The sequence below is a fragment of the Myotis yumanensis genome, unplaced genomic scaffold (genome assembly GCF_028538775.1).
Source record: "Myotis yumanensis isolate MYYU_CA2020_CCGP unplaced genomic scaffold, mMyoYum1.0.hap1 SCAF_17, whole genome shotgun sequence".
Taxonomy (NCBI): domain Eukaryota; kingdom Metazoa; phylum Chordata; class Mammalia; order Chiroptera; family Vespertilionidae; genus Myotis; species Myotis yumanensis.
The window spans coordinates 33898115-33918631 of record NW_027223768.1 but is presented as its reverse complement, the minus strand read 5'-3'; the positions used below and the strand labels follow the sequence as shown (position 1 = coordinate 33918631).

At 44.5% G+C, this 20517-nt stretch overlaps 2 protein-coding genes across 11 annotated transcripts in view; one reads left to right on the top strand and one right to left on the bottom strand.

Moving 5' to 3' along the window:
- Positions 1 to 263: 263 nt before the first annotated feature.
- Positions 264 to 13232, bottom strand: FAM72A (family with sequence similarity 72 member A). Of its 2 annotated transcripts, none has more exons than XM_070396824.1 (5): positions 13175 to 13232; positions 10261 to 10534; positions 7609 to 7686; positions 5125 to 5249; positions 264 to 542 (listed from the first exon to the last, which is right to left on the bottom strand). In XM_070396824.1, the coding sequence occupies exons 2-5, from the start codon at positions 10410 to 10412 to the stop codon at positions 448 to 450; spliced, it is 450 nt and encodes a 149-aa protein (XP_070252925.1). In that variant the 5' UTR covers positions 10413 to 10534; positions 13175 to 13232; the 3' UTR covers positions 264 to 447. The 2 variants fall into 2 exon arrangements, with proteins under 2 accessions (XP_070252925.1, XP_070252926.1); XM_070396825.1 differs by lacking the exon at positions 13175 to 13232 and adding an exon at positions 11724 to 11768.
- Positions 11919 to 20517, top strand: part of SRGAP2 (SLIT-ROBO Rho GTPase activating protein 2) — a 242908-nt gene continuing 234309 nt past the window's right edge. For 6 of the 9 annotated variants that reach the window (XM_070396818.1, XM_070396815.1, XM_070396817.1 and 3 more), the window contains exons 1-2: positions 11919 to 12028; positions 13786 to 14396. In XM_070396818.1, coding sequence (XP_070252919.1) covers positions 14330 to 14396 — 67 coding nt within the window. In that variant the 5' untranslated portion in view covers positions 11919 to 12028; positions 13786 to 14329. The remainder of the gene's footprint in view (positions 12029 to 13785; positions 14397 to 20517) is intronic. The other 3 variants (XM_070396822.1, XM_070396823.1, XM_070396821.1) reach the window with 2 other exon arrangements.

Below are 20517 nucleotides of genomic sequence, written 5' to 3'. Positions count from 1 at the left end.
TATGTATACATGGTTATATGTGTGGATTTATGCATGGATATATGCACAGTTGATATATGTGTGGGTACTAATGCCCCTTATTCAGGAATGTAAAATAATATACCTGGCATCTAGTTGTAAGAAAAACTTCCCCAGATTGGGAGGTAGCTGAGTGGCACATGAAAAAAGTCTCTTATGTGAAGTTAAGAATACACCTATACTGGGCTGATGAATGGAGAGAGGAAGAAAAAGAAGTAGAAGTAGAAGAAAAGAACTACATTGGCTCAAATTAAACAGGTAATTAATTTAAGACAGCAAATAAATAAATCAACAAATGCCCCATTTTGGTTTTCTAAAAAAAGAAATCACTGGAAAATCCTTACTAACAATTTAAAGTTGATCCATTAATATACATTTTAAATAGTAAAAAGTCCAAATATTATATCTATCATAAGTCTATTCTCCTATTCATCTAATACACTCCTCTGCTGAGATGTCTAAAATGTCTTCATCTGCACTCTCTTCTATCTCTGGCAAGTTGCCCCAAAGTAGGAAGTTAACACCTGAAAAGAAAAGGTCACAAAGTTACTCAGTGCTCATTACTATTATAACTCAGAACATGATATATGAAACCTTTATGTTAACATTGTTATATTAAACCATAGTGTTAGTAGTAAAGAGAAAAAGCATTGAAAGAATGTACCACAAATAAAATTATCTAATATAATTCATCTAGGACATACATATCTTCAACCGTTTTAAGCAATTCTAAAATCTTGAATTCTAAAATCTTAGGACTCAAAAGGATCTTATGAATCCATTTACTCAAAGCTTGCCTCCAGCTACATTATGCCATAATAACTCTACAGTGATACTTTTCAAATCTATTTTAATGAATGGAGATCTCACAAGATCCTTTTAGATTAAGTATCTCTTTGGAGGGAAAGACTTGAATAAGTCACTCATCTCTTCAACAAGCATGGAAATAGCTGGTGCCTTTTTTTCTGATTAAAAAAAGCAAGGCTTTGGAGCCAGTTACAATATGAACAATACTTGATATACGTGGATTTTAGTCTAGAGGTTGTCAAGGTAGAATTGTCAACTTTAGAACTAGATTGTAGCTGTCACTACAGTAAATAAAATTACCTAACACCTCTCGTCGTGAAAGGTCAGTCAGCTTTCATATTGAAGAATCCAGCATTTGTATATAATAGAAGACCACATATACGGTAGAGGATAATGAGATGGTTTATTCTGGGCATGTACTATATTAGACCTTGAAAGCACTAAATTGGAAAGAAATTGACCTTTAGAAGAGCCAATGAAGTCTTACAAGAAAGTAAATCTCAAGCTGTCCAGTGGGCAGTGTGGGCACAAGCGACTCAGCAAGTCTGGATACCCACTCCACACATAGCAAGGTTGCGGCCACTTGGAATGGACTGAGCCAGGATTTGGAGATTTGGCTTGAACTGTTTCCACCCCTTATCAGTACACCATGGATGTTTTACTACTTCTACTACAAATGCATGCAACCAGACTATACATATTGTTGTTTTGTGTGTTTAAAATTGTACAATATGGTATTATATGTATCTTTTCTAATTGTATTTTTTCTTTCAATTCTCACCTGAGGATATGTTTATTGATTTTAGGAAGAGAGAAACATTGATCGTTTGCCTCCCGTGCATGCCCTGACCAGGAATCCAACCCTAAACTTAGGTGTGTACCCTGGGAATTGAACCTACACCTTTTTTGGTGTGTGGGACGATGCTCCAACCAACTGAGCCACCCAGCCAGGGCTCTAATTAGACATTATGTTTTCATTAGACATTATGTTTTTGAGATTTACCTATACCCATATGTGCAGATTTAGCTCATTTTCTTTTATTTCTGTAGAGTATTCCATTTTGTGAATTAAAAAAATTATATATATTGCAAATATGACCCATTGCCCATCCTTTCCTCTAACTGTCCATTTTGCACAGTTGCCTGAGGAGACGTGTACAAGCATGTGCACTGTTGTATTGTTGAAACAACAGAAACAATCAACTATCTATCTTAGTTGAGATACTGGAATATAAAAAAGCAAGGAATTAGCATCTGTTTGATGTATATAGATGCCTATCATATTGTTTTCTGTAATTTCTTGTCTGTTTAAATTGCTTATAATATAAAGCACCTTTTTCCCAAGAATGAATTGTTTTGCTTCTGGTCAGATGGCATTGAGAGCTGACAGGATAGTACGGAATCACTAGGCCAAATCTAATGGCCAATTAGAACCCATAAAGGTCAATGGAGAGTTGAAGTGAATTTGTCTTTGGAGGCATTTACCCACCCCAGTGAAGGTGAGCTGAGGTTTCCCAAGCTTCCTCAGGAACTTCTTAGGAAATCAGGTCTAGCCCTAACCAGTTTGGCTCAGTGGATAGAGCGTCGGCCTGCGGACTAAAGGGACCTAGGTTCTATTCTGGTCAAGGGCATGTACCTTGCTTGCGGGCACATCCCCAGTCAGGGGTGTGCAGGAGGCAGCTGATCGATGTTTCTCTCTCATCGATGTTTCTAACTCTCTATCCCTTTCCCTTCCTCTCTGTAAAAAATCAATAAAATATTAAAAAAAAAAAAAAAAGAACCGAGAGGAAATCAGGTCTACATGTATAGGCTAGCCTAGAACATAGACTTCTTGGGGCCCTTTCAGTCTAAACATTCTAGAATTTTATAAAGCTTGTGTATGTACTCCTTTGATGCTGCTGACTCAGGTGTTTCAAGGAGAGTTCCAACAGCCATGAGGAACCCTGTTGTATGCCAAGCATCTAGAAAATCCTGCTTTAAATCACAGTATTAGGGTTACAAAGGAGAAGTCTAATATTCTTGGAGTCAATACACAGAGACACGAGTAGCTCAGCACAATTGGTTCAAAGAAGAAAAAATAAACTAAGTGATTGGATCTGTCAGAAGCAGTACTTTCCTTCCTCTGTTAAGAAGGGAGGAAGGAAACCCTGTGATACATGTGTTTCTCATGGATTAGATTCAATGCAAATGCAAGAATGCCGGGCTTTTATCTTTGAAAAATTGACCAATATTAAGAAGTAAATCAAAATTGAAAAATCTCCACCCTGTGTTTTAAATTCCATGAAGCAGAAAAAAATAATATCAAAGCAGAAACTTCCTTTAATGTGTCCCACGAGCAACACAAATATAAAACTGGAAACCTAAATTAGAAGCCTGTATCTCACCTAGGGGCGTTCAGATAAGTCCTTGCTCAAAAATGGCCCTCTTAACATGCTAGAGTCTTAAATTAAGACCCCCACATGGTTGAGAGCCACAATTAAATGCCAGGTGACAAAAAAAAAAAATCGGAGTCTCTAAAAACCCAACCATAATTGGAGGGTTTAAAGACCCTGACGACCTAGCTTTTACAATTTGTGATCTTGTTTTTAGTCTGTGAAGGGAAATCATACTTTTAAAAAAGGAATATATTTTAAGTTCTGAAGAAGACTAAAATATACATTAAAAAACCCGAGTGTTGGTGCCAATTTGGATTGTCAAATTCTTTAAACTTGTTCCCACTAAAAATGTCCCACTAAATGTCAACTTGGTCTGTTGTATAAATAGGTATTAGACATTGAAAATGTCCTGTAACAAAACTTGAATGGCTCTAGACAATATAAAATGTATTATGTAAATATCTTTTAAGAATTGGTTGCAGTATTTTCCTACTAAATAATTAGTATGACATATTGATATTAAATATTTCCTTTGACTAAAATTCCATCATAATTTATTAATATAGATGTCAAAATGTCCATTTTCATCTTAAAGCAACATCACCAAATACATGTTATCTAGTCATCTTCCCTCCCAACTCCCCACGGCCTCAGCCTTCCCTCCATCCCTCCCTTCCTACACACACACACACACACACACACACTTGACTATCAAATATACAATATTGTTCTCTCTCTCTCCCTTCCTCTCTCTAATCTTGTCCTTGGATGAGGATTAAAAAAAAAAAAAGTTAATTTAAAAAGGCCAAGAGCCCTAGCTGGTTTGGCTCAGTGGATAGAGCGTCAGCCTGAGGACTGAAGAGTCCTGGGTTCAATTCTGGTCAAGGGCACATGCCTGGGTTGTGGGCTCAATCCCCAGTTGTGGGCTTGCAAGAGGCAATACCATAGCTATTGTAAAGATGAATGAGTTAATATTTTAATCATAGGACCTTTGCAATAGTATGTTCCAGATTTATTGTCTAGTGATTTCTTTTTTTAACACACACACACACACACACACACACACACGTACTTAGATGTATATAACATGTCTCTGTCTCCTTCTCATTCTTTAGGATTCAACTCTCCTTAGCCTCTCATGAGAAGTCTTCCCTACCATGCTATGAAAAATAACTCACATCGATGAGCTTATGCATACTTGATAATATGTATCAACACAAGAATTTAAAGAATTAAAATGTTAATTTAAGTCTGGCTGTGGTGGCTCAGTTGGTTGAGAATTGTCCTGTGCACCCAAAGGTTGCCAGTTTGATTCCAGATTAGGGCGCCTACAAAAGGCAACCAATTGTTTCCCTCTCACATCAATGATTCTCTCATGCTCGCTCGCTCTCCCTTCCTCTCTCTAATTGTGTCCTCAGATGAGGATTTAAAAAAAAAAAAAAGTTAATTTAAAAAGGACAAGAGCCCTAGCTGGTTTGGATCAGTGGATAGAGCATCGGCCTGAGGACTGAAGAGTCCTGGGTTCAATTCTGGTCAAGGGCACATGCCCTGGTTGTGGGCTCAATCCCGAGTCATGGGCTTGCAACAGGCAGCCGATCAATGATTCTCTCTCATCATTGATATTTCTATCTCTCTTTCTCTCTCCTTTTCTTTCTGAAAAAGAAAAGGGGGCGGGGGGGGCGGGGGAGCAAGAAATCCTGCTAAGTTTGAGGCTCTTAAATAAAATGATGAAAATAGAAATGGCAATGAATTTTGGCTACTAGTATCCATAAGTGAATATTTGGGATAATATGATTGACGTTTCAGTCTAGTAGATCCAATCCAGGTAAAGTCTCAGAGGGAGTCCTGAAATGATCTACCAGGAGTTTCACTCAGATGTTGATAGACAAATGTTATAGGAATGTTCCAGTCAATTGTTTCTTACCTGTAGAGTCTAGTCTGTTAATACCATAAACTGCCTGGCTGTGAAACATCCAGAAGTGCCCGTTGTTACAGGAGAGAAGGCAGGAGCAACATGGAACAATCACATGATAACCCACAATGTTCCCACTAAAAAAGAAAGTAAATATTGTTAGAGGCTGTGTAACACCTGACCACGTAAGCATTTTTAATGTAAATAGATGACATAAAGACCTCACTTCCTCCTAACATCCTCCATTGCTGGGATCTTTGGGATGTGATTTATTCTAATACTGATTACAGTGCTACTGTCAAGTGGCAAAATAGACTTTAAGTGAAATAATACTAACATTTTCTCCATTTCTTTGCTAGGATTGGAAAAATACTGTTGGAGAGGTCAAGTTTTGACATTTTATGCATTTTCCCTTGAGAAGCTAGCTTCCAGATGACATAAGGTTGTGATTTGCTCTGTAAAGAACTCCAAATTGATGTGCTGTGCACACAAAATATATTAAATAAACTCAGATCTGTGGGTAAAAGGTTTTTGCTATCCTCAGGACAGTGACAAGTTGGGTTCTTACATGTTCTAGCTCCATGCCAGGACCTAAAAACTGTTTCAACAGATGGAGGAGTAGGAAGACAGCATGAGCCCCTGTAAACCAAACACAAGCTGGCTGCTCTAATTTTAGTCTGTGTTTTTGAGGGAATTCAGAAGTAAAGCAAATCTATAGCCTCTAGAGAAAGTTGCAAAAGTTTTCACTGTCTTCACGATTATGCATCTGATTATAAGTACCTTACTCTTCTACAGGGTTTGGTGTTTTTTTTTCCCTATCTGGTTACTATTAAATAGATTGAATATACAGGGAATGTTTTAGTAGGCACTTAAAAAAATGACAACATGAACTGCTTACACCTTAACCTGTAAAAAGTCTTATTATAGCTTGTTCTCATCCAGTGAGATGTGAGAGTGAGTTATTTTTGTGAGGGCCTATTAAAAAAATACTATATGAGAGGTACCAGCCCACCTAAAATATATCTTCTAATCATAATCTGATTGAAAGGCAAACGAATGAAAACAAAAGTTGTTCTTGGACTAGGACTGGCTGTTATTTGTAAGACTATTCTTGTGGCTTTCAGTACTGCCCTTATTCATTCATTCCACTAATGTGATTGAGCTTGTATTCTGTGTTAGGTGTTAGAAATACAGGGTGGACAAGGTTTTTGTTCTTATGGAGCTAACGTTCTAGTAGGGACATCCCAGATCATTTGCTCCCTTCTTAGAACCCCTTCAGTGGCTTCCCATTGGCCAAAAAGAAAAACAAATAAACTCCTTCATACCAAGGTCTAGATCTGCACTATCCAAATGTGGCTACTGAGCACTTAAAATGTGGCTAGCCTGAGGTGAAATGTGCTGGGAGTATAAAACAGACACCAGATTTGAAAGAATAAGAATAAAAAAGAGAATGTAAAACATTTCATTCATAATGTTTTTATATTGGTTACATATTGAAATGATAGTGTTTTGCATATATTGAGTTAAATAAAATACATGATTAAAATTAATGTCGCCTGTTTCTTTTTACTTTAAAAAAATGTGGTTACTGGAAAATTTTAAATTCCATATGCAACTTGCATATTTCTATTGGACAGCGCTGCCCTAGATTATCTGTGTTTTGACTACATCTCTAATGTACTCATACTATTCTTCCCAGATGCTCACAAAGTCTCAGCCACACTGCCATTATCCTTTTATTCCTGGAACATCTAAAGCAGGGGTCCTCAAACTTTTTAAACAGGGGGCCAGTTCACTGTCCCTCAGACCGTTGGAGGGCCAGACTATAGTTTTAAAAAAAACTATGAACAAATTCCTATGCACACTGCACATACCTTATTTTGAAGTAAAAAAAACAAAACGGGAACAAATACAAATATGAGAGGTACCAGCCCACCATATTTGTACCATATTTGTATTTGCATGTGGCCTGCGGGTCGTATAGTTTGAGGACCCCTGATCTAAAGCATCTTCTTACCTTGGGTCCTTTGCACTTGCTATTCCCTCTGCCTAGAACATTCTTTCTCTGTCTCCTTCTCATTCTTTAGGATTCAACTCTACTTAGCCTCTCATGAGAAGTCTTTTAGAGTTTTAAGTTTATTCGAGATCAAATAGAGAGTAGCGATAGGGCCAGGACTCAAACCTAATTTTTATGACTAAATCCAGGTGTTTTTTCCCCCTTCTAAACTACTTGCCTTTTTCTAAAAATTAAAGCAGATATTTCTCAATGAACTTTGAGAAATTGCAAAATCATATACAAATCTAAAGTGCCACAGGCCCTTTAAAAAATAGCTCTTAGTAACAAATGGAAAATTTTAAATTCCATATGCAACTTGCAGTGGCTCATTGCAAGGGTTATAACCAGTGCTCGATGCAGTCCACTGAACCTTTGTGTCTGCTTTGGTGTCAACATCCATCTCCCAAACCCAGGGCTATTTAGAATATTGTCATAGATACCATTTTAAACATGCGATGTCCTTCAGTTTACATTTGCAGATTTCAGTATAATAGCATCTTCCTATTAAGTCCACTGTGCTGAAGAGAGAAAAGTGTAGAGATAGTCAAATGTACGTTTTTTAAATTGTTAGATGTATATAACATAAAATGTATTAGTTAACCATTGTTAGTGTATAGTTCAGAACTGTAAAGTATATTCATATTGTTGTACAACAAATCTCCAGACCCTTTTCATTTTATAATGTTAAAACTCTATGCCCATTAAACAATTCCCCATTTCCCTCTCCCCCCAGCCCCTGGCAATCATCATTCAACTTTCTGTTCCTATGAATTTGACTGCTTTAGATACCACATATAAGTAGAGTCATACAGTATTTGTCTTTTTGAGACTGGCTTATTTTCACTTAGCATAATGTCCTCAAGGTCCATCCATATTGTAGTATGTGATAGGCTGGATAACATTTCATTGTATGCATATACCTTATTTTGTTTATTCACTCAGCTATTGACAGACATTTGTTTTTTTGTGAATAATGCTGCTAAGAACATGGCTATGCACATATCTCTTCTAGGTCCTGCACTGAATTTTGTTGGATATAGACCCAGAAGCGGGATTGCTGATCATATGGTAATTCTATTTTCAATTTTTGAGGAACTGTTATGCTTTTCCATAGCAGAGGCCCTATATTACATTAGCACCAACCGTGCACAAGGGTTCCAATTTTTCCATGTCCTTGCTATCAAATGTACTTTTGATTGTGATTTAGTATGAATTTTATAGGCCCAAAAAGCTAAAAGTGAGTCTGAAATAGAACTATAGTATATTTTGTAAGAGTCAGTTAATATTTGTGAGCTCAACATAATATGACAAAACTTCCACTTAAAAACCTTATGTGCTCACTGATTTTCAAACATTAATCCATACTCTTATAACTCCTACAAGGAAGCATAGACAATAGGAAAGATCCAACTCTATTCTAGACTTTTATCTAACCTCTAACAATGAACCTTCTTATGACTGTCTCATCACTTACCATAGCTATTGTAAAAATGAATGAGTTAATATTTTAATCATAGGACCTTTGCAATAGTAGGTTCCAGATTTATTGTCTAGTGATTTTTTTACACACACACACGTACTTAAATATTAACCCATTTATCTTTGCAATACGTAATGTTGTCATCAGGCATGACTACACTTGAACCAATTCAGGAAAATTTCACGACTTTCACTATATTAAATTTGTTTTCTTTTAAAAAAAAATATGTTTTTCTTGATTTTAGAGAGGAAGGGAGAGGGAGAGAGAGAGAGAGATAGAAACATCAGAGATGAGAGAGAATCATTGATCGGCTGCCTCCTGCATGTTCCACACTGGGGATCGAGCCTGTAACCCGGGCATGTGCCCTGACTGGGAATCGAACCATGGCCTCCTGGTTCATGTGTTCACACTCAACCACTGAGCCACGCCAGGCAGGCTAAAAAAATGTTTTTAAGTTTCTATTATTATCATGAAATTCACTTTAAATTATTATAACTATTAGCCTGCCTCCTCTGGCTGTGTCCAAAGAATACTTACTTATTCACTCATATTATGGATAATCACTCTTTCACTTTAATGATAAAGATTCAATAAAGAGCTAAATCTTGAAAATCATTTAAGGGCTATGTTGACCATGGAGAGAGAAAGTACTTTTTAGAGCTAGAAAAAGGTATATTTGAGTCAAATAAAATGGTTATTTTTCCAAATAGGAAGCAAATTCTTAAGGGCTCTAGTATACCCGAAAGTGGGTAGTGACTGAAAAACAATGAAAGAGGATTGAATTACACAAGTGAGTGCATGATATCCAAAATAGGCTTTATGGGAAGACAAGGATTCTTTAAAGGGTAAGTCTTTATTTCATCCCATACAAACCTAAGTCTCTCTCAGAAAAGGAGATTTTTGAGAAAAGAATACTGAATTATAAGGACAATGGAATAAGCATGCCAATCTCAAATAATGGTAGAAAACTATTAATTTTTTGGTGTGTGTGTGTGTGTGTGTGTGTGTGTGTAAAACGATGGATAAAAATGAAAAATGTGCCCTAGCTGATTTGGCTCAGTGGATAGAGCGGCAGCCTGGGGACTAAAGGGTCTCGGGTTCGATTCTGATCAAGGGCACATGCCTGGGTTGCGAGCTCAATCCCCAGTGGGGAGTGTGCAGGAGGCAGCCGATCAATGATTTTTTCTCATCATTCATGTTTCAATCTCTCTCTTCCTCTCCCTTCCTCTCTGAAATCAATAAAAATATTAAAAGAAAAAGAAAAACTTGACCTCTCCAACAGTACAAAAAAGCTTGCTTGAATTTCCTAGAGTCTCTAGGTCATGGCCTTGAGACAGGATAGTTGGGCAGGGCCTAGGGCCAGGGATCCAGCTTCAGGGGTGTGGTCACATGACTAGAAGCATTACATCAGGACTGACCACTGGGGCTAAACCACAGACTTTGTCCAGACAGTCTGCCCATTTAGTTATACGCCAAGGGGATCATCAGGCTGGTGGGAGTGGCTGGAACACCAAAATGATAATCCCCTGGTTGACTCCGAGGTCCAAGCCCTAACATCTTCCCATTTAGTTAAAGGCTACCGTCCGCTGCCCGCCACCGGCAAATGACTTACTTGGTAGGAGGGATGTCTGTAGAGAAAAGGTCTATGTCAGTGTCGGCCAGCAAAACAGCCTTCATGCCCCGAGAGCTGAGCACTTGTTTACAGAATTTGCAAGACAGGATGGACACGCACCGGTCCTGGAAGCTACAGCTGCTGGTAGACATGGCGTCCCGGGCAAGGATGTGGCGTGGGATTTGAAAAAATGCAACCAAAGAGCAAGACCCTTCCTAGGTGGATTCCCCCGGGGCTAAAAATAAAATGGCGAGGCCTCGAGCTTTTCTGAGCCCTAAAATTGGGAAGGAGAATTAGTTCTTTTTTTGTCCCCCCCCCCCCCCCCCCACCCGGGGAGGGTAAAAGTAATATTTATTGAGCAGGAACAGGAGAGAGCAGCAGCAATTTTGGCTTTATCCTTTGAACTTTCCGGGAGCGGGGAGAGGTTTGAAGTGGGGGTGGGGGGGAGCGGGGCAAGCTGCTAGGGGCCTCGGGAACTTGTCTGCCGTTTTCCCTTCCTCCCGTCTACAAGGATCCTCTCCTCTGGCTCCCCCTCCTTCAGCAACTCCCTTGCATTTAAAGCTTCTCCTCTTCCAAGCCCCTCCCCCCGAGAGCTCCAATTCCTATTTGTCCGGTCGCGGGCGGTCTCCCTACCCACGCCTCTTCCAGGAAATCTTTCTCCTCTTCCCAGGGTTCGGAAATGCCCTGAGCCCTGCCCACCGGGAGGGTCCCTGCTTCTCCGCAGTCCTGCAGCGAACCTCCGCCGCTCGGCTCGTCCCAGCCGGCCCCCGGCTTCGCTTCTCCCGCGGCAGCCCCCAATCCTCAGCGTGCGGGCTCTCGCGTCCCCCTCGCGCCCCCCGTTCCCCGCGGCCTTCCCTCCAGGCCTCTCCCGGAGCGGCCGCTCCAGAACGTGCGGTGGTGGTGGTGGTGGGGCTCGCTTTGGGGGCTCGGTCGACTTTGGGATCCCGGTCACCGAACACGTCGTTTTCTGCCTCCTCTTCCGCTCGCTCTGCCTTTCCAAACCGGCTGTCAGTTTGAATTTCCATCGCCGCGCACCGATTGGGAGAACTAGAGCTCGCCCACGTCCTGCATTGGAAGGCTTGGAAGCCGCGGACGAGATCTTAGTGGCGAGGGGACCGTACGCCCCGCCCCAGTAACGGTGCCGACATCGGTTGCGCTTGCTGGTTGGCCGAGCGTGGCTCCGCCGCCGGCCTCATTGGCGGGCTCCTGGAGGTTTGGGCGGGCCTACTCCGGCTCTAGTGGAAGAAGCCAGGACGCCCTTCGCGCTTCTGATTGGAAGACGTTCTTACAGTCCACTCTGGTCTCTACTCTCTATTGGCTAAAATTCTCCCCAACGCCCCTCCTCCCCACCCCGGTCCAATTGGTCGTACCTTTTCTCAAGAATTCGTGTTTGGTTGCTGGTTCCAACTTAATCCCGCCCATTAATTCTACTTTAGGGTTCGGCCACAGTGGGAGGAGCTTACCCCGTGACTACGCCTCGGGAGTGCTAGTCACGCCTCCAAGCTTCGCCAGTCCCGCCTCCTCATTCCTGGCCTCTCGGGATCAGCTATTCCTATTGGCTATAGGCCCTATCGGTCGATAGAATGCGGGCGGTGATTGGCAAGAGGGGTGGGTCCTGCTTCCCGGCGGGGTCCTGCGGAGTTGGCGGAGGCTCCGGAGGGGACTAGGGGACCAATCTGCGTAGGAGCGGGTGGCGGGGACGAGAGGGCAGGAGAACTCTGAGTGGAAAGCGGACCCGGGGGCCTGGGACCCGACGCGTCAGAGCCAGGTAAAGGCTCCTTCCCTCTCCCCTTCCTTCCTCCCGGCGGCGGGACCACAGCCCTGACTGCACAAACCCGGGTTGGGGCGGAAAGGAGAGGGCGCAGATGCTGCTTGCTGCATCGCTTTAGCGGTGCCGCCCGCAATCCCTCCACCCCCCCTACCCCCCCGCGATCCTCTCCAAAACTCTGAGCACTCCTCAGGACGGCATCTCTCCGCCCTTCACCGCACCGCTCGGGGCTGTGCCCGGGCTCACGCCGCCGCGCAGCCCGAACCCAGCCCCCTCCCCAAGCGCTCTGCAGTCGGACCGCTTTGGGGCAGCTTGGGGCAGCCGTCCTTGGCAGCACCCGTCACCATCCGCGGCCCCCCAACTCTGTCTCCAAGCCCTGCACACAGAAGGGGTGTTCCGCCCTGCTTCCGGGGCCCTTCCCGGGTCCCAGCCCCCCGGCCCGCCCCAGTGGCTCCTCTTCGCACTCGGGTCCCCAGACCCCAGAAGTGGGTCCCCCAAGTTGCTAACATCCCTGCGCGGGCCACGATAGACTCCGAATTCCCCCCTCACCTTTAAGGTACCCCTCCCCGTCCCCTCTCCCCGTCCCCTCTCCCGGTCCTTCCTCCAAGCGTGTGCGGCGGTTCTCGTTACCCTCTGCTCCCGTGCAGCCTCGGGACCCCACCTCTCCTCCCCTCCCGCTTCCTGCCCGCCGGAACCCCCTCGCCGCCTCTGCTCCCTCTTCCTCGCTCCGTGAGGCCCTTTCTCCGGGGCGCGGGCAGCGGGAGACGCCGGCGGGAGCCTCTTCCTCCCGGCACCGAGAGGGAAAGGGGCGGCCAAAGAGGGAGGGTGGCCACTGCGGCGCGCCGGGGAGCGGGGCGCCCGGCTGTGCGCTCCCGCCGGCTTCCCTCCCGCCTCCCGGCCCAGGGCAGAGGCGGGATCTGCTCGGGCACCTCCTGGAGCGAGTAGTTGGGTCTGCGATCGTCACTGACCCCTCTCCTCCTCCCCCCCGCCCCCGCCCCCAGCCGGGATTTCTGAACTTGGGTGACAAAAAATGTTGGCGATGGCATTTAGAGTCGCTCTCATCCCTGGCTTGGGGCAGGCAACGGTTGCCTTCCGCCCCCCTCCCCCCGCCTCCCGATTTTCCCGAGTCCGACCCTCGCCTCTAACCCGTTTCCTGCTTCTGCCGACCACATTGTTTTCCTGGATGTGTCCCTGTGTCCCTTGCCGAGCAGGCTTTTTCCTGCAGATCCACCCCCCCCCCCCCAACCTTTTGCTGCCAAGGGAAGCTAGTAACCAAAAACAAAACAACTGGGAGGAGGGGCGGCAGGGGAAGAAAAGTTGTGCCCGGGTGGCTTGTCCCTTCACGGCTTTGATCCCCTTTGATGTCCAGGGAGTTGCCCCGCTGGGGGTCAGGGGCCGCGTTGGAGGCTGAGCAGGGAGGACTCCCTCCGGCTGGCTGCTGCCCAGCGCTGCTGGGGCTCGGGAGGCCGCCGAGGTGCCGCAGTCCCCGCCCGGAGCCCCGCGTTCCCGCCGCAGTCCCCACCCGGAGCCTGCGCAGGCGGCTGCTCCAAAGTGTTCTCTTGCAGCCTTAAAACAAAATCCGGAGGGAGCTTCCTTCCTCCCCAAGTCGCCTGGCCGAGCTCTCCTGGCCGGGCGGCGATGGTCGGAGATGAATGGGCCTGGGCCGGGCTGGGAGTGTCGCCCTCTACCCCACCCCCGCAGCGATTAGAATCTGCTCTGGAGCTGATCACCCCCTCCCCTGATCCCTGCATTTACAGGCAAGTGAACCGGAGCAAACGACTTCCGATCCAGTCCGTGCTGCTGCGGCTCCCGTTTGGGATTTGATTTGCAGCATCTTCGAGCCTGTGCAACAAAAAACCGCGAAGCACGCCCAGTCCTCCAACCGGCACCCCGATACGCACCCACTCCCTCCTGGGGACTCTGCTGGGCGCGTCCACACCCCCGCACCCCCCACACCATGTTGTGCGGATGGACTTGCACTCCCTGCCTGTGTCGTTGATGTCAGACCCCAGGCCAACCTCCGGGCGCTGCAGTTCTCCTGGCTAATGCTGAGCCTGCGGCTCGGGCTCTAGCACAGGAACCAGCCGCTGCCGCGCCCGGCCCCAGAGCCCACCGTCTGCATGTGCCCGCCGTAGCCGCCTGCCTAGCCCGCAGCCCGCGCTCCCCGGAGCGCTGGAGACCACCGCGGTGGGCCCCTTCTGCCTTCAGGAGACGCGGTCTTGGAGGTATTGATTTAGGTGGTTGGATTTTTCCCGTGGATCTATCAATTCACAATTCGAATTTGGAAGAAAGAAGGAAAACATGACGTCTCCGGCCAAATTCAAAAAGGATAAGGAGATCATAGCAGAGTACGATACTCAGGTCAAAGGTAAGGGCTTGGAAAAATAGCGTAATGCATATGCTGGGTGGGCCATTGAGGCATGGATTTCCACCCTGATTTGCAGGAGGTTCGTTTCTTTGGGTGGAGCAGGTGGGGGCAGGCTGACCCCAGAGGTGGTTTCATAGGTGGATCTGAGCCTCTGAGAGATGGGCAGTGCCAGGGGCTACAGGCTCAGGAAAGGGATTTTCAGGGTGGGCTTTAGGGTTTGCTCTTGTAGAGCTGGCCCTTTTTTTGTCAGCCCTTTCTCCCAAGCTGGAAAGGGTGGGGGGAGGGGCGGGAGGTTCTTGGAGAGAGAAAGGCGGCAATTTGCCTCTGGTTGTCTGGGTCAGGTTTCTTGAAGGACTACTGAAATCTGACAGGTGTTAGGGAATTTATTCCCGAGGTTGGAGTTGAGGCCAGGCAGAGAAAGGCAACCTTGAGAATGTGTACCTTTTGGAGAGCCCTGAGAGAGGTGGGTTTTTTTCCTGATGTACTCTATCCAAACGTGGCATTTGCTATGGCATCAGACACCCAAAGTCGGTAGCCACTTTGGATGCACCTTGTGCCTGCCTGGTCTGTGGTTGCCCTGCATTCAGCCAAAGATCAGAGAACAGAAAGAATAAGGTCACTCACACTCCGTCTCCGCCCTCGCCTAAACCTGAATGGAGTTGGGGTGTTAGGCTTGCTGGGTGGTGCTGATTCTGGAGGATGGGAAGACATAATTGTTTAATTTTCTGCATGGTCGCCCTCTGCTCTGAAAATACATGCTTTTAATGACCCACTTATCTGCAAAAATGTGAAGGGTAAAGCGAAATGTGGATCTGAAGAAACCAAAGGACCTGTCTTCACATCTAGTGGACTTGGATTGGGAGAGGTGTGGTTGTGAATCAAAGCCCCTTTTCTTTTTGAAACCAGCAATTCCTGTAGGAGGGGTTTTCCCCTGATTGGGAGCCCCAGCATGTGTTTGTGCAAGGCCCTGTCCCTTCCTGGCCGGTGACTGGGAAGAGCCATGTGGCTCTAGCCCATTGAGACCTCCTCCGCTAGGGAATGGGAGAGGTGGGTGGCCTTGAATGTTACACCACATGGTTGGAGCTCTGGGTTTTCCTTTGTTTCAGAGTACGGAGGGAGGGTCCCCGCCTTTCCCTGCACCAATTCAAGGAGACCTTTTCCTATCATAGAAGACTAGGAAAGGGCCATGTCTCCCCTCTAATGATTGCCTGGGTGTGGTAGAGCTAAGAGTTTGAAATGGGCAGCTGTCTAATACCTTAGAAGGTCGGAGGTAGTTTGAAGTCCCCATTGTGCCTGTGGGATCTTCTTCATGTCATCAGCTTGGTCAGTGCTGGAGGTACCCTGAGAGACCTTCTCTCCACTTGGCTACAAATATTGGTGGGTTTATGACAGAAGATGGGGGAGTTGACTGGTGGATAGCTTCAGTTGAATTGGGATTGGGAGAGGTGTGGTTGTGAATGATAATTGAGGTCTTGGCCTCTTGTCCCTGTTCATAACCCAAGCCTGTTTGTAAACAATAGGGCACTACCTCCATGTCCTGTCCAGATGCACTGCATTCTGCTTCTGGAATTCCCTCCCACCCCCCACCCTTTGCCCCTGCAGTTTTAATCAGATATGTCATTCTTTTTTTTTCCCTTCTTTTTTTTTACACATCCTATTCTTAACTGTTGCCATAGGGAGCGTGAATAACTTTGACTTTCCCAGATTTCTCTCCAGAAGCATGCCGTTTGACTAAGGTGCAAAATGATTTTACATGTTTATTTTTTGGAAGGTTCAGGGTTGATACATGTTAATAGAACTGTATCTGCTGATTCCTTAATGGTGAAGGATTTCTCACGAATGTCTCAAAATTAAACACTTTGTGTATATACAAACATTGCTCCTTGAGATGATGTAATGAAGTTAGCTATTTGGGATTTCTCCTTCACCTTGCCACAAGCAGGGGACTGCTTTGCTTTGCTCTGATATTTTCTCATCGACACTATTCACAGATTTTATAGGTGGCTGAGCCTGATGTCTCATTCAGAGAAGGTGCCCAATAAATGCTTATGAAACTGATTTGAATGTTTGAGTCCCTCATTTTATAGCTGAGACGAGGAGAGAAAAATTAAGAGGCTTGTCCAAGGTCATGCAGCTAGGCAGTGGCAGATTTGAAACTAGAAGCAGGTTACCAACTCCTACTTCTTTATTTTATTATATTCATATTTACTATGAAACATTATCTGACCACAGTAGGGGGGGGTGTGTGAAATCTTAGGAAGTCAAAATTTGTCAGTGAATAATAGTAGTAATATGATAATAATAGATTACATTTTGGGTGCTCACTGTGTTCCAGCCTGTCACAAGTGCTTTATAAGAATTGTCTCATTTAATTCTCATATCAACTCTGGAGGTGGATATTCTTTCATTCTCTGTTTGTTGCACGAAGAAACAGGTTTAGCGAGGATAACAAGCTCCCCCACTCCCAAGGTCACCCAGCAGATTGACTCCATTCCTTTATTCATCACCTATTTACTGAGTGCCTTCCATGTGTTCTGGGAGTGGCCATGTAGCAGTCAACAAGCCCAAATCTCCTCCCATTTGGAGCTTACATTCTAGAGCCCTCGTTCTCCATGGAAGAGCATCGATCTTGGCGACAAAGGACGTGGGTTCTGGGTTCGCTCCTCTCCCCCCATTAGCTAGAAGCCCTTACCAGAATATGACTTTCCTGGGACTCATAGCACTGCCGGTCTTACTTCTCTTAGAGATGCCAACATAATAAAGAAAATTGCTATTTTGGTGTGGTGGTGAAGATCACAGGTTTTTGAGTCTAAGGGATTCAGGTTAAATCTCAGTTCTGCCACTCGCTTGCCCTGCACCTCGGGCCAGTTGCATGACTTGCCTGAGCCTCAGTTTTCCTAATTTGGAAAATGATGTGTATTTGCTAAGGTAGTTATTGGGATTCTATGAGATAGTACATAGAACTCGTTCAGCACAGTATCTGGCACTTGTAAGTAAGTGCTTAGTAATAGCACAGTCTGCTTTCTGTTAGCTAACCTTTCCTCTTGTTGACCTGTTTGCCTAGGCGTTCCCAAAGGGCCTGCTGTTAAATGATAGGAATGAAGCTTGAGTTCTCGTTAATTTCTCCCACAATAGCCAAATGTATCTTGGGCCAGTTACTTAAACCCTCTAGACCAGCCATTTTCAACCTTTTTCATCTCATGGCACACATAAGTAATTACTAAAATTCTGTGGCACACCAAAAATATATTCTTTTGCCAATCTGACAAAACAAAAAAAGTACAATTTGCATTCATGCACACCGGATGGCTATTATTCTGTTGGCTGTTGTTATTTCTTAATTTGACAATCTAAGGGAAAAGATGTCAGTGCCCCTGACTAAATAGTTAGGTATTGCTTGCTTTAAAAATTCTTGTGGCACACCAGTGTGCTGCGGCACACCGGTTGAAAAATCGCTGTTCTAGACCTACAAAACAAAGAGGTACACTGTCTAATTGCTGGCCGCTGTTGGCCTCTATGTATTTGACCACAGTCCTGGGTCCTGCTTTTCAATCAGAATGGTTTGAATCAAGTGAACTCTAAATGGACTTTTGGGACCCAGTCTCTCTCACGATTTTTGCCTCCTTTTAAACCACTTGCTTGCCTGTCCCCTAAAGGACTTCTGAGGCTGCAGGCCTAACCCTGTCCCATCTGCTTTTATGAGGGGCTGGCCTTCTCAGTCAGTCTGCCTTGTAGCCGCCTTCTTAAAAACCATCATTGTTTCTGGTTTGTGGGTGTTCGGATTCCTTTGAAAGTTCATGCCTCTCAATGTCTGACTTGAGAGCAATAATATTCTTGGTGCTTTTACGTGATTCTTTCCAGTTTACAAAGCTCTTTCACATACATTAATCTCTGCAAATTCTTGACAGCCCTAGTCAGATTCATGGTCATAACCCGAAGCCTTTTGGCCTCTAGCCTATTAGCCTCTTTGGGGACTGGAGCAGTGGAAGGGGGTAAGGTGCATGGTTTCAGAGGCAAAAATCTGGGTGGTATTTGGGTGGGTTCATATCACTGCATACAGTCCCAGCCATTGTCTTGTCTTTATTCAAGACCCTCATTCCTTTACCCCCTCCATACCTTGAGTTTTTACAGTCCCCAGAAAGGCTTGAGATTGACAGTTCATGCAAATATTCCAGGAGAAATAATCTGAAACGGAGTGGCACTGTGCTGAGCAGTCAAATTCTCTCTCTGCAGAACATTAGGGGTCTTGTCTTGTCTTTTTTTTTTTTTTTTAAATGTCTTAGAAGAACAGTGGGTGCGCACCGCACCATGGAGCTGAGAAGTGAAATTTTGTAATTTCCATCTGGAGCATTTTGATAGGAAAGCCTCAGGCCTTTGCCTGGAACGATTTAACTCTTTCAGGACCCTTTCGGAGCAGGGGATGAAATTGAAAACTAGACATACTGTGTGTGCACATGCATTTGGGAAAGCGGATTGCTGGTATTTAAACGACTTGCTCCCTTGGGAGATGGGAGCGGTTCTTCACTCATGTCAGTGAAGGTCTTCTCCGAAGCTCCTTTCCTCCCAGCCCCCACTCCCCAAGGGAGCTTTAAATATAATCAGTTTGTGAAAAGCTACAGTAAAATATCTCATTGGAGTCCCCAAGCAGATGCTGTCATCTTCCTGTGAGCTGATTGAAGGCTCCCCTCCCCTGGCTCAGGGAAAATAGGAGTCTGCAGTCAGGTGAATTCCTGGAAGAGAAGGAAGCTCTTGGAAAAATTCAAGTATTCTCTGTCTCAGCGTTGAAGGACCCTGGAGGAAGGTGGTGGGCAAGGAGCTGGGGATGCTGTATGCTGTACGAAGTAGCAATGATTAGAAACAGTGTTCTGAGGAGTGCTCAGCTTTTCTAATATCAGGCATTCTCTTGGGAAATGAGGACTGGAATTTCTTCTGGAGAAGCCCATCAGGTGGTTAGTTACGGCCACATTGACACACACCACACAGGTGGAAAGCCTGGACAAGCCCTGATTGTTTCTCTGCTATGAAGTTTGCAGAGTCTGATCTGGCCCCGATAGGGAGCGTCCACACCCTTTCAAAATCAGTAGGTGCCCAGCCCCTGACTCATAAACTTCCACAGTTTGCTCCAGATGCACGTGGGCTGTCAGTGGCACCTGTAGGTTCTCTTTACAGAGACAGGTTTTCTTCATGGGAAAATGCTTCCTAAGGGCTTCATTAGGAAAATATTAGGTCACGTCGCAGGGAAAAAGTCAATATGTAGATTTCTACTCCTAATGAAATGCAAGTGAAAGTTTTAACCTGGTGTCAGCTATTGAATGGGCCTTTTGGGGAATCTGGGAAACTTACCTCAGAAGTTGTTTGTTTTAAATATAAATAATGAGAACACTTAAAAAGATTTTTTTAAATGACAAAAATAACACTTTACTGATTTTTACAATAATGTGTAGGAACTCTCATCTCTTTAATTGTAAAAAACACAGCACATAAAATTTACCATCTTAACTATGCTTAAGTCTATAGTTCAGTGGCATGTAGTACATTCGTGTGTGCAGCCATCATTACCATCTACCCAGAGAACTCTTTTCATCTTGCAAAGTTGAAACTCTGTACCCATTAAACAATATCTCTTCCCCAGCCCTCCCATCTCATGACTCAGTCTCTATTTGACTACTTTAGGTACATCCTATAAGTGGAAGGATATAGTATTTGTCCTTTTGTGATTGGCTAATTTCACTTACTATAATGTCTTCAAGGTTTATCCATGTAGCATTTGTCAGAACTACATTTTGTGTATTCATGCATCAGGAGACACTTGGGTTGCTCCCACCTTTTGGCAATTGCAAATAATACTGCTGTGAATGTGGGTATATCCCTGTTTTTAAAAAATGTCCTTCACATCAAAGTTTTACCAGCTTTCATATACATTTTTATTTAATCACCTGTCATAAATTTTTTAGAGCTAGGATTTAATATATGCATTCATATTTTTATTTTATTAATATGTATTTATGTTCCTAATGAGAATTATATATTAATAACAATTTTATATTGTTAACAATTACATGAATTACTAAACTTTTATTGTAATTTTAAAAGCCTTATTGAGGTTTAACTGACATAATAA